General features: G+C 33.2%; 1 protein-coding gene and 1 pseudogene across 1 annotated transcript; both read right to left on the minus strand.

Moving 5' to 3' along the window:
* Positions 1-678: 678 nt before the first annotated feature.
* Positions 679-1,173, minus strand: LOC130801671 (replication protein A 14 kDa subunit B-like). Its single transcript, XM_057665554.1, has 2 exons — positions 915-1,173; positions 679-707 (listed from the first exon to the last, which is right to left on the minus strand). The coding sequence occupies exons 1-2, from the start codon at positions 1,171-1,173 to the stop codon at positions 679-681; spliced, it is 288 nt and encodes a 95-aa protein (XP_057521537.1).
* Positions 1,174-13,333: 12,160 nt separating this feature from the next.
* On the minus strand, positions 13,334-13,868 carry LOC130801665 (replication protein A 14 kDa subunit B-like; annotated as a pseudogene).
* Positions 13,869-14,309: the final 441 nt, after the last annotated feature.

Raw genomic sequence — 14,309 nt, forward strand, 5'->3', positions numbered from 1 at the left:
GGCTATATTAACCAGATATATTGGGATGGATTGATTGAAAGACGACATTAGTTCCTGAATCAATCTTGTGCTTCGTGGAGTAACATGTTGCTTCGTGAATAGGTGTAAGCTATTATATAAATATAGAAGGCTTGTGTGGTTACTTTCGATATGCAAATTATGATTTCTTTTCTTCTCGAACACTTTACATAGAGAACTTGCAATCCTCGATTGTAATTTTCCGTATATTCTTCCATTTAAGTTTTCCTTACATCGTTCTAAATTACGTGTGCTAGGAATTTAGTGTAATTCTTTGTATCTCAGAACATATTTCCGATTTATTCCCAAGAACCGCAGTGGGGAGAAAATGATGTTTTAGCAAAGAGCATCTCGCCTAGTACAAATATCAATTTCAAACAAAATCTTCTTGTTACTTTGTTTGGGATTGAAGTTAAGTTTCTCGGAGTTCTCGGTGGTGTACATAAAGCATATTTCTTGATTTTCATTTGTAATTTGTTTCCTTCTACAAACTTGTAACTTTATTTTATTGTTTATTAAATAAATAAGGTAACATTTAAAACATGTTCTAGATAAACCCACACTACATTGATTAAGTGCTAGAGTAAAAGAACAGGCCGTCAATAGTTAACGAAAGTCCATAACTTAAAGGAACAAGTGTTTGTATTCCCCATTAGTAAGCTAGCATAGCTCATTATAGTTCTGTGCATCTGTAACAAACCCAAAAAAAAAAACAAAATGAGAACACATTAGCGATTCAGGTCATGCCATGCATTCAAAGTACATATTGCTATGGCCAAAACTATGAAAGGATAAAATTATGTGTATAGTAGCCAATGAAAGATATACTTCGTTTGCCGTATGGATTGACAAGATAAAAGAAAAAATTGTATTTGCATTAGTTGAGGTCAGCATACAAAAATTATCACCAAAGTTGGTCAATATCTCAGCACGAAGAGATTGGTTACTGTCTGCTATACCAATAGCCTCAACATATGTGGTAAGTGGCTGAGTTGGTTGTGAGTTCTTAAAGATAACCTGTTGATTATCAGTTGATTTTCCGATTATAGATCCTGCATCTGATTGCATAACCTGAACAACTATGCGAACTTTCCGCCCAATAAACATACGAAGCAATTCCCTATTGACAAAAACTGCAGGAGTTGAGGTATCCATATTTTGTAAACGCATGACATATGATAAGAACACACTTCACTTCAGAGCCTAATCATTTTCATTATAGAGAATTAGACATAATGGAACAACAATGCAAGTACCAGGTACATATTTCTCTAGATTACAACCCAAAGTTAGGATAAAACCTTCTGTATAAAAATTAATAACACTTCTTTGGTTTTAGTAACATGTAATGGGGCGATGGGGTAAACCTCAAATTATATGCAAAAACTGCAATTAACTCTATGTTAACTAGCTTGACATTCTCTGAACGTGATAGCTCAGATATAGAGATTGTTAAATGTCAAGGACTAATCAAACTAGTAAGAAAAATTCAAGTCTCCAACCATACTATAGCCGCCAAGAATATTCTTTATAGCAGGGGAAAACCATCTTCCTACCTGATATACTTGAAAGAACATCATATTTGATTCATTACCCCAAAAAATATGGTTCAAGATACTTTAGCTTCCATTGAGGAATCTTCTGCTAAAAAGGACAAGCAAAATTTTGCATCTCAGATCCCAGCTTTCAGAGTCTAAGTATCTGACAACGACTCAAAGGGGTATCATCAATGTTGCAGAGAGCGACAAAAACTGGTTGAGGGAGCAGATATCAGCTCTGGAAGCTAATGTGGCAAAACTGGAGACTAAGAAGAAGCACCTAAAAGCTCAAGAGAAAGAAGGCAACTGAATATTTCCAGTCCTAGTTTCAATCTCATCTAGCAGCTGATAGGGCTAGAACTAAGGAGGGCTCTCTCTGGCTTGCAATGAATGAAATTTTTACTGCTTATCCTGACCTGGAATGGTCTATGATTGAACCCTTCTTGACTCCAGAAACTCCAGTCGCTTCATGCATTCCCACCCTAATGGCCCAATACGATACATCATCTAGCCAGGGAACTGTTACTTCTACTTCTTCTTCCTCGACGACTCCTCCAGCTAGCTAATGAAGAACTTTTATTTTTTTATCTCCTAAACGTTCAAAAATTTTGTTGTATATTCGATACTTCTAGTTACTCGTAATTTTATTTTCTATTGAATGAATGAACATTTGACTATCTTGATCATTTTTCACTTTACAAACTTTTCATCAGTTGATGATACTTTCGTATATTCATCTCCATAACTTGAAGAGATTTATAACTAAACAACTCACATGAGTTGAAGAAGTATTTGAACAAATAACTCACAAGTCTTTTCTTAATCTCTTCTTGCCAGATAATCTTCAATCAAGTTAGGTCATTGTGTTTATAATCCAAACGAATCATATCTCAAACCATAACCTCTAAAAGGGTGTCACAAGGTCTAAACTTAACTATAAAAGCTAATATGGAGAAGAAACAGCTAAATTACAGTCCCAAATATTACCAGATTCTACATAAGTCCGAGATAAGTCAACAGAACCAAACTATTAAAAAATTTTACTATAGACCACATCGTCTTTATAACAACTATCCAACCAAACCCAAAAGGCACATTTGAAAGTAAACGACTTAAAAACAGCATCAGATCTAAATCTTTATGTGCTCTAAGAATCTAGTTGAGGAGTCCCATAGCTTTAAGCCTATGTAACTTTAGGGAGAGGCTAGTCAATATCTCAATGACAATTTACCTCAAAGTAGAGAATAAAGAATAAAGTGTCACTCTACTCCATCAATGACCGACGCTCGAGCCTGATCCATCGACTAATATTACAACAAAACCATCACAATATTCATAGCCTTTATTTCAATAGAATTTTGATTCTACAAGAGTTTTAACAAATATTATTTTTTAATAATATAGTCCGGCCAAACCCTTTTTAAGGGGCTACAACAATTCACCAAAAATGTGGCTTCGAGGAGTCAAGAAATAGAAGGGCTCGTCGATGAAGTTGTCTCCTGAAGTATAACAATGATCACAACATCACCACGGTGCATGTTGATGACTAACCCCAATATATAACTAATTACATCTCATCCGAAGGGCGTAAGACAACCAAGATTCTATTCTAATAATACAATATCCAATGCGTAGGAATTAGACATCATAACCAAAAGAAACCAACGTTGCATAATGCTCAAACCCTTATGTATTTTTCTGAATCTAAACCCTTTTTTCCTGGCACTTCAAACCACTATAATTGCACATTTTATCATTTTTAATTCAATATGCCATAAAGACATTAGCCAAAAGCTTACGATTGTCCTCATTCTGTTAAAATTACCAACATTCATAATTCTCTAAATACTTCTAATTTAAACAAAAGCAACATATATACGATTCCACAACCAATGATTTCCAAAAGAATCATTAATTCATCCAAGAACTTCTTATTATCCATGATATTACCAATAACAAACATTTTCCACCAATTTCTTAATTAAAATGTCCATCATTTATTTTTTTTTTTAATGCTCTTGTCACCAACATTCTTCATGAGTTTTTATAGCTTTTCTGTATAAGTCATTTCTTTTAAGGATATTCTTTATGATAGCATTTGACTTTTAAGAAATACAAGTGGTAGCAATTCTTTAAAAAATTCACAATGAAACATCTTACTATTGTACTTAAATGGACAGTAATATTATTACTTAAAATTAAATATTTTACATTCAATTGGTTTAAGAAGTAACGATGAATTACTGAAGTAGCCTCATTCATCCTCATTATCATTCATCCTTTTCAATTGCAACCTTTTCACTCATGTTGCTCCTTAAATTTTTAAAGGTGATAGCAAACTATAATTCTATTCATCCTCTGTTTTCTTCCTCATTTTTACCGCTTATGGCAAAAAAAATGTTAAACTCAAGGCTTCCCTTCTTTATTGTTGTAATACCTCTATTTAAAAGTCAACTTAATTGCTTCCTTCTAGCTATTAAAGTATTTTAAACTCAGTAAAGTGTTATAATACTAGGTTAGAAATCCATCATTTTAATTTCATTGTCAAAAAAAATTTAAAAATGAAAAATTAAACAGAAAACACAAAGTGTAAATTATTAGAATATATAATATATTCTAGAGCCTCAACCAAAAGCTTAAGCTGATGGTTGAGGCTTCAGGATATGTTATATACTCTAACATAAATATCTATTGATTGATTACCAAAATTGGAAGCTTTTAAATTGGTTAAAATTCAATCAAACAAACAAACCCTTTAATCATATTCATATTAAAATAATCATGAAAAGTGGAAACGATTCATCAAATCAAATTAGTTAAAAAAAAAACAAGAACCTGTTGAGAATCACCAAGATCGATTCTTTCCTTCCGACTATGCTTCTTTTAAAGCTGATGTTATAAATTTTAAAAAAAAACGGTTAGTCTTTAATATCAAAACAAAATCTCAAAAATAAAGGAACATTCAAAAAAGAAAGAAACATCTAATTTTAAGAATCAACAACTTTGCATTTGCTTATTTTTCAATTGTATCCAAGGGTTCTAAATTGAATTGCATAGGGGGTTTGCGAATTAAAGTGTTAGCTCACCTTTAGAACCACACAACAATGGATGAACAGTGAAGGAGATCAATTGATGAGGATGAATGAAAATGAAATGAATGAGGGTACTTCAGTAATTTAACCTTACTTCTTAAGTCAATTTAACGGAAAAACATCTAATGTTAGAATAATCATGTTACTGCTCATTTAAGTATAACCGTATGATGTTACACTGTGAAAATTTATTTTAAGAATTGGTAGCATTGACGTTTTTTAAAAGTTAATTGTTACCATATAAAATATCCATTTCTTTAAAGATATCAAAAATATTTATCACACTTCTTGTTATGGTCCTTCGATACTTTCTTCGACTGCTCCAAAATAAATACAAATGTTTAAATATACATAATCCATTGTATATTTATATTTTTGTAGGACATGTATTCTTCACCTACATATACTAACACTCTGATTTTATAAGCTCATGTCTCACTAATCTCTTATTTTTGTGAACACTCACAACTTTACTTTTTTGTGAGTACACTTCCTTACAATCATTTCAAGGTGTATTTATAAACTTGCTTGGTGGGTGCATGTGTTGTCAACTTTTCCTCATTCGTTTCATCTAGAATTCTCTAGATAACTCATATTTAATGTAGAATTTTCATGCTTACAATACCATTTTCTAGATTTGTTTTCTAGATTATCTTACAACTCTTTCCTTTTTCTACACTTATGTCCTAATATTTCCATTTTCTCTTCACAACACCTCGCACAATCCTTGCCCCCATTTTTCATACAGTTCTTCTATAGAGAAAGATTTGAATGAATGTATAATATCGTACCTCACAAGTCTCAACCATATCTAGCTTTTGTAAAGGCGGAATTTCAGCAGCTAAGTCCCAAAAAAGTTACATATTGGATCGATCTCATTAACGTCCATCTTCAATGCCATGTTATATAGGTTTCGTATGCTGGTGGTGCCGCTCCTGTTGAAGGAGTGCTGCTCTAATGCTAATGTAATGCTTTAGGTGTAGATCATGGTGGTCGGATAATGAGTGTTTGTAGGTGATGGACGTGGCTTTGGGGTGATGATAACGAATAAGTATTAAAAAATCCATTAAAAAAAACAAAAATATAACATGGAAATTAAGAAGAATATAATAATATTATATTGGGTAAATGTCAAGAACCCAACAAGTGAGCTATTCTAGTCATTTCAGCGCTCCTTAAAGTAAACACAATCTTGTCAATGCAAAATCATAATTATATTCTTCCGCCTCTCCTTTCTTATATCACACAAAAACTTGGATGACAAAATCTCATTATGAGACCGTCAATTTGGGCCGGCAAAATTCGCTTGTGTAATAGCCCTACATTTTTTTTCCTCATTTTTTCCATTTTATGGGCATTTATCATGTTTGACCTTAAAGATATCAATATTAACCTTAAGTGTATCATTTTAAACTTAAAGTAAACCTTGAATAGACTAATTAAATAAAAAACTTTCAATTTTGACATAAAATTGATCAAGTTCGACGGTAAACTGATGAATTTCTACTTATATATAATTTTTTTTCACAATTTCATAATGGAGGTAATATAATGATATTGTTCTATGGTTGAATCTCAAACAACAAATAAATGGTATAACACCATCAATAATAGTGTTAAAACATTGCTCATTATAAGTACTCTTATTCGATGCAACATGATGGTTCTAATGGAATGATGGAACATAAGAGTACATGTACTCTTTAATTATCGATTAATAATAGTGGTATTGCTCTTCCCCCAACAAATTTCAGTTTATAATGGACTTTGAAATAAAGTTGTAAGCGTAATGTTTGCTAACCTTGGATGTGAAGGTGGAAGAAGTGTTGATTTTTAATTATGTTTGCCAATTGATCAATGAATGCTCTTGGAAATGACCAAGAGTTCATAACTTCAAAAAATTTCAATTTTGATCTAAGAATGATCAATTCAAAACTTTGATTAATTAAGATCAGTTATAACTTATAAAAAATTTGAATTTTAACCTTAAATGTATTAATTATGACCTTAAATTGATCAAGTATTGAGCGCATATTGAGAAAAAAATTATAATTAGGGTGATTAAGCTATTCGTCTCATATTGAGACCGTCTCGTGCCATTCTTATACATACATGATATTGAATTAATTTTCCCCTCTTCTTTGTTATATATACATGAAATTGATTCACTTCCTAGCAAGAAACAAAGTAATAATTAATTAAAATAACAAACTAAAAATACTGATTTGACACACTTCATTCTCAATTGTCAATATCTCTTTCCATCGGTAAGTGATTCAAATTCAAGACTCCCGGATGTTACATAGTTGTATTCTTCAGTCCTTGAAACGGTTGGAAGATTCATGTTTGGCTTCAATGATGTAGACTACACAACTTGTAATGTAAAGAAAATGCTTTTAAAACATACTATTAAAATTTAATATACTAAACTAAACGTTCCACTGATTTTCTAGATGAACAGAAGTTGCTTATGCTTACTGAAAAACCACTATTAGTTTTGTTGTCATTTAGAGCATATATTGGTCATCGGAAATTAAATTAAATAAATCAATTTGTATAAATTAATTTGAATATATCCCAAGGTTGCAAAGCTTCTGTTTCGAGCAAAATCTAGTGTTCACGGATCATGAAACAACTTGCCGCTCGCGAGAAAGGAGGCAAATGCTACTGTTTTATGGAAACAGCAGGTCGCGGGTCGTGACCTAAGTTGTGGGCCGCGAGTTTCACACTATTTTGCGGATTTTCTTTGCAAAGATAGTTTATCCATTTCTCTAGTTTTAATGTAACTACCAACGGTTAAATATGGTTTTATTAACCAGATATATTGGGATGGATTGATTGAAAGACATTAGTTCGTGAATCAATCTTGTGTTTCATGGAGTAACATGTTGCTTCGTGAAAAAGTGTAAAATATTCTATAAATATACAAGGCTTGTGTGGTTATTTTTGATACGCGATTTCCGATTTCTTTTCTTCTCGAGCACTTTACATAGAGAACTTGCAATCCTCGATTGTTTTTCGTATCTTCTTCCATTTAAGTTTTTCTTACATCGTTCTAAATTTCGTGCGCTAGTAATTTAGTGTAATTCTTTGTGTCTCATAACATATTTTCGGTTTATTCCCAAGCACCATAGTAGGGAGGAAATGATGTTTTAGAATAGTGCATCTTGCCTAGAATTAATATCAAGTTCAAAAAAATTCGTCTTATTACTTTGTTCTAGATTGAAGATAAGTTTCTCCGAGTTCTCGGTGGTGTACATAAGCATAGTTCTTGATTGTCATATGTAATTTGTTTCCTTCTACAAACTTGTAACTTTATTTTATTTTTTATTTAATAAATAAAGCAACATTTATAACAATCTAAAACATAAGTTTCTTATAATTACGATGTGGTAAGTCTCAAGGGTTTGACTACCAACTTCGTCAAACTTGACAAGTTTGTAGGCAATGAGTTTAGGAGATGGCAAAAGAAAATGCTTTTTCTCTTGACTACTTTAAAAGTTGCTTATGTGATAAGTACACCAAGGCCTAGTGAAAAGGAAGATGAGACTCCGGAGGATATCTGTGCTAGAAGTAAATGGGATAATGACCACTTTATCTGTAGGGGGCACATCCTTAATGGTATGAGTGATACTCTCTTCGATGTTTACCAAAATGTTGATCCTCTCAAGAAATGTGGTCCTTACTCAAAACTAAATATATGGCCGAAGATGCATCAAGCAAAAACTTTCTTGTAAGTAATTTCAATAAGTTTAAGTTTGATGATAATCGCCCTATGGAACAATTTTATGAGATACAAAGGTTGTATGATAATCTTAAAAGGCATGACATAAATATGGATGAACTCTTTGTTGTCTCTGGTATTATGGATAAATTACCACCATCATGGAAAGATGGTAGGAGTACCCTCAAGCACAAAAAGGAGGAAATTGATCTTACCCAACTTGCCACCCATCTTCTCATAGAAGTTGGGATCCGTGAGCAAGAGAAAGGGAAGGATCTATCCACGGTTTCTACTATTAACATGGTAGGAAAAAATTCAAACAAGTCTAAACTTGTGAAGAATAAGAAAGAGGGCTCGAGTGTTTTCATGGGTGTTGGTTTGCGGAAAACCAAGACATCGCATGAAAGATTGTTTTCTTTTCAAAAAAAAGAATGGTAACAAGGGTGAGGCTTCTAATAGCTAAGATCCCGTGAATGAAGGTATTTCCTCACATTCAATTAAGTTTAATTCTAATTTGGAATTAAATGGAACAAATTATAATATTTGTTGTGTGGAGGATGATTCATGGTACATCAATTCGGGTTCCTCTAGGCACGTTTACATGGATAGGAGATGGTTCAAGACCTTTTACAAGTGTGATGAAGATGAGTTTCTCTGTATAGGAAATAATTCTACTATTCAAGTTCTTGGGAAAGGTTCAGTTGATTTGCATTTCACTTCGGGGAATCTTCTTACTTTGAAGGAAGTGATGTTTGCTCCTAAGATTGCAAGGAAATTAGTGTCGGAGCCGACCTTAAATCGCATGGGATATAAATTAGTATTCGAATCTGATCGATGTGTAATTAGTAGGGGTGGTGTATTTATTGAAAAATGTTATTTAAATTGTAATTTATTTAAGCTTTCTATCAAGACATATTTAGATAATAGTTTATTCATGTTTGTGATAATAATGTAAATATATATGAATTATAGAACAATAGACTATGTCATGTAAATTATGAAAGTATGCAATATATGGGTAAATTAGATATTATTCCTATGTGTGGCTTTGATAATAAAAAATGTAGTACTTCCATGTTAAATAAGATCACTAGAAATCTTTTTAAAAAAGTATAAAGAACTTCTAACATTCTTGATTTAATTCATAGTAACTTGTGTGATTTCCATAGTTCTCCATCTTTAGGTAACAAAAGGTACATGATAACTTTATTGATGATTATTCTAAATTTTGTTATGTGTTTTCTTTGCATTCTAAAGATGAGGCATTAAGCATGTTTAAAATCTTTAAGAATGAAGTTGAAGTACAATTGGATTCTAAGATCAAACGACTTAGAACAGATAAAGGAGGGGAATATTATAACCCTAGTTATTTCCAAGAAATGGGAATTGTCCATGAAACTACGATGGGTTATTCACCACAATCAAATGGTGTTGCGGAAAGGAAAAATCAGACATTACAAGAAATGATTAACTCCATGTTATCCTACTCAGGATTGAGTGAAGGATTTTGGGTGAAGCGATGTTGACTGGGTGTCAACTCCTCAACCAGGTTCCCACTAGAGGGAAGAAGGCTATTGCTTATGAACTTTGGTACAAGAGAAAACCAAACTTGAACTATCTTCGAGTTTCGGGATGCAGGGCAATTCTAAGAATTCCCAATAATAAAAGGAAGAAACTCGGAGAAAGAGGTTTCGATTGCATCTTTGTTGGCTATGCACATCATAGTCATCATTATAGGTTTTATCTAATAGATATGACTACATATCGGTTAATTCGATAATTGAGTCTAGAGATGCTATTTTTGAGGAAACTCGATTTTCATCGATTGGTAGGTCTAAAGACCTAAAAGTTAGTACCAATGTTCAAGAAATTGATAAAGATCAACTTGAATGTCAAAATGTTTCATCAAAGGATGAACATGTAGAGATTTCTCTAAGGAGAAGTAAGAAGGAAGGATTGCCAAATCTTTCGGTCCAGATTTTCATGTCTACTTAGTAGAGGGTACAAGAGATTCTCTATGTACATCCACACCTTATTGTTTAAATGTGGAGGACAATCCATCAACTTATGAAGAAGCAATGTCTTCTCGTGATAAGGCTTTTTTGGAATAAGCTATTAATGATGAAATGGATTCCATCATGGGGAATAACACTTGTTTCTTAACCAACCTACCTCCAAATTGTACTCCACTTGGATGTAAATGGATATTTTACAGTTAAACGTAGACCTGATAGGTCCGTGGTTTGGTTTAAAGCAAGATTAGTGGTGCAAGGCTTTAGACAAAAGAAGGGTATTGATTATTTCAATACTTATGCACCGGTTGCTAGAACTACTACTATTCGGATCTTGATTGCCTAAACTTCTATCCACAATTTTTTGATTCATCAAATGAATGTCAAAATGACATTCCTTTATGGTGATCTGGAGGAGGAAGTGCATATCCAACTACCCGAAGGGTTTGTTGTTAAAAGACAAGAGAAGAAGGTGTGTAAATTGATTATATCTCTCTATAGACTTAAAAAAGCACCAAAGCAGTGGCATCAAAAGTTTGATGACACCATGTTGTCTTTTGTTTTTATTGTCAATGAGGCCGATAAATGTATCTATAGCAAGTTTGATAATGAAGGAAATGGGGTTATCATTTGTCTTTATGTCGATGACATGCTAATATTTGGTACAAGTTTAGAGTAAGTGAAAATGACAAAGGAATTTTTGTCATCATCCTAATCTATGAAGGATTTGGAAGAGGCTGATGTTATCGTAGGCATTAAGATAATAAGACATAATGGAGGTCTTATGTTAAACCAATCTCATTATATTAAGAAGATTCTCAAACGGTATAATATGTTTAATAAATCTCCAGTTTCCACTCCCATGGATCCATGTGAAAAACTATACCTTATAAAGGAGAAGCTATTTCTCAATTGTAATACTCAAAGATTATTGGATCCTTGATGTATGCAATGACCTATACAAGGCCAGATATAGCTTTTGCAGTGGGTCAGTTAAGTAGGTTTACTCAAAAACCTGGTCTTACTCATTGGAGAGCTGTGAGAAGAGTACTTAGATACTTGATTAGAACCAAGGATTATGGTTTGTTTTATCGTGGATATCCTCCTATTTTGGAAGGATATTCTGATGCAACTTGGGCATCCAATAAAGAAGATAATTCTTCTACATGTGGATGGGTGTTTATGTTTGGAGGAGGTGTCATCTCATGGGCATCTAAGAAACAAATATGTGTTGCTGATTCTACAATGTGTTTTGAGTTTATTGCTTTAGTATCTGCTAGCAAGAAAGCAGAATGGTTAAGAAATCTCATGTATGAGGTCCCTATGTTGGTTAAGCCAATTTCACCGGTGGCTATCCATAGTGATTGTGATTCGGCTTTGAACAGAGCATATAGTCAAACTAAGTCAAGGCATATTGCACTAAGACATAATCTTGTGGATGATCTTATCAAGGGAAGGGCCATTTCTGTTGAATATGTTAATACTAAACTCATTATGGCGTATCAGTTTACTACGCCATTGAGTAGGAATTCCTTTGAGTTTTCGGCACAAGCAATTGGTTTATTATTCCCATCTTCAGCACCATGAGCGAAACCCAATTCAAAGCTAGAAGAAACATCTACTCTTGAATTCAATGTTGATTGATCGCTCATCAGGTGTTGGGAAGCAATTTTGAGACCCTTTAATTGCTTTCTCCGTGATGTTGAATAATTAGGTAGTAGAGTAGTCCCTCGAGGTCTCCGATTTCTAGAGTTTGGAAGATCTCTAGATTGAGTGCTTTATTCACGAAAGCATGGTAACCAGGAGAAGCTACCTATATAAGTTCAGGGTTTGGCCGCCACAACGAAATCAAGGGGCATACTTATGATTTCATTGAACTTATGAATAGATACGGACAAATGGCCTTTAACGTGTCACAAATGTGAGGTTAATGAATTATTACATGTGTACTACTCCTCCAATTGGTTGGATATATCTACTTAATTCAATCCGAAGGATTGTTGTCATTTAGAACGCATAATGGTCATCGGAAATTAAATTAAATAAATTAATTTAAATAAATTAATTTGAATATAACCCAAGGTTGTAAAGTTTCTGTTTTAAGCAAAAATTAGTGTTCACGGATCGTGAAACAACTCGCGGCTCGCAAAAAAGGAAGGAAAAGCTACTGTTTTATGGAAACAGCAGCTCGTGGGTCGTGACCTAAGTCGCGGCCCGCCAGTTTCAAACTGTTTTGCGTTTTTCTTTGCAAAGTTAGTTTATCCATTTCGTTAGTTTTAATGTAACTACCAATGGTTAAATATGGTTATATTAACCAGATACATTGGGATGGATTGATTGAAAGACGACATTAGTTCATGAATCAATATTGTGCTTCATGGAGTAACATGCTGCTTCGTGAAAAGGTGTAAGCTATTATATAAATATAGAAGGCTTGTGTGATTACTTTCGATATGCAATTTCTGATTTCTTTTCTTCTAGAGCACTTTACATAGAGAACTTGCAATCCTCGATTGTAAGTTTCTGTATCTTCTTCCATTAAAGTTTTCTTTACATCGTTCTAAATTCCGTGTGCTAGGAATTTAGTGTAATTCTTCGTATCTCAAAACATATTTCTGGTTTATTCCCAAGCACCCTAATAGGGAGGAAAATTGTGTTTTAGGAAAGAGTATCTCGCCTAGATTAAATATCAAGTTCAAACAAAATCTTCTTGTTACTTTGTTCGGGATTGAAGATAAGTTTCTCGATCGGAGTTTTCGGTGGTGTACATAAGCATAGTTCTTGATTGTCATATTTAATTTATTTCCTTCTACAAACTTGTAACTTTATTTTATTGTTTATTTAATAAATAAGGTATCATTTACAACAAGTTCTAGATAAACCCAAACTACATTGATTAAGAGCTAGAGTAAAAGAACAGGCCATCAATAGTTAACCAAAGTCCATAGCTCAAAGGAACAAGTGTTTGTATTCCCCATTAGCAAGCTGGCATAGCTCATTATAGTTCTGTGCATCTGTAACAAACCCAAAAAAGAAAACAAAATGAGAACACATTAGCGGTTCAGGTCATGCCATGCATTCAAAGTACATATTGCTATGGCCAAAACTATGAAAGGATCAAATTATGTGTATAGTAGCCAATGAAAGATATACTTCGTTTGCCGTATGGATTGACAAGATAGAAGAAAAAATTGTATTTGCATAAGTTGAGGTCAGCATACCAAATTTATCACCAAAGTTGGTCAATATCTCAGCACGAACAGATTGGTTACTGTCTGCTGAGTTGGTCAATAGCCTCAACATATGTGGTGAGTGGCTGAGTTGGTTGTGATTTCTTAATGATAACCTGTTGATTATCAGTTGATTTTCCGATTATAGATCCTGCATCTGATTGCATCACCTGAACAACTATGTGAACTTTCCGCTCAATAAACATACAAAGCAATTCCCCATTAACAAAAACTGCAGGACTTGAGGTATCCATATTCTGTAAACGCATGACAGGTGATCAGAACACACTTCACTTCAGAGCCTAATCATTTTCAATATAGAGAAGTAGACATAATGGAACAACAATGCAAGTAATAGGTACATATTTCTCTAGATTACAACTCCAAGTTAGTAGAAAACCTTCTGTATAAAAATTAATAACACTTCTTCGGTTTTAGTAACATATAATATGGCAATGGGGTAAACCTCAAATTATATGCAAAAACTACAATTTCTCAGCGTGATAGCTCAGATATAGAGATTGTTAAATGTTAAGGACTAATCAAACTTGCAAGAAAAATTCAAGTCTTCAACTTCCATTGAAAAGATGGGCATTTTCACTAGTACTGCAGCATGTTAGAAACTTTAATGTTTTATACCATTGAAATAAGACAAATTTAATGAGACAAACTAAAAAGAAAAATAGAGTAAATTT

This window comes from Amaranthus tricolor, chromosome 15 (assembly GCF_026212465.1).
Source record: "Amaranthus tricolor cultivar Red isolate AtriRed21 chromosome 15, ASM2621246v1, whole genome shotgun sequence".
Lineage (NCBI taxonomy): Eukaryota > Viridiplantae > Streptophyta > Magnoliopsida > Caryophyllales > Amaranthaceae > Amaranthus > Amaranthus tricolor.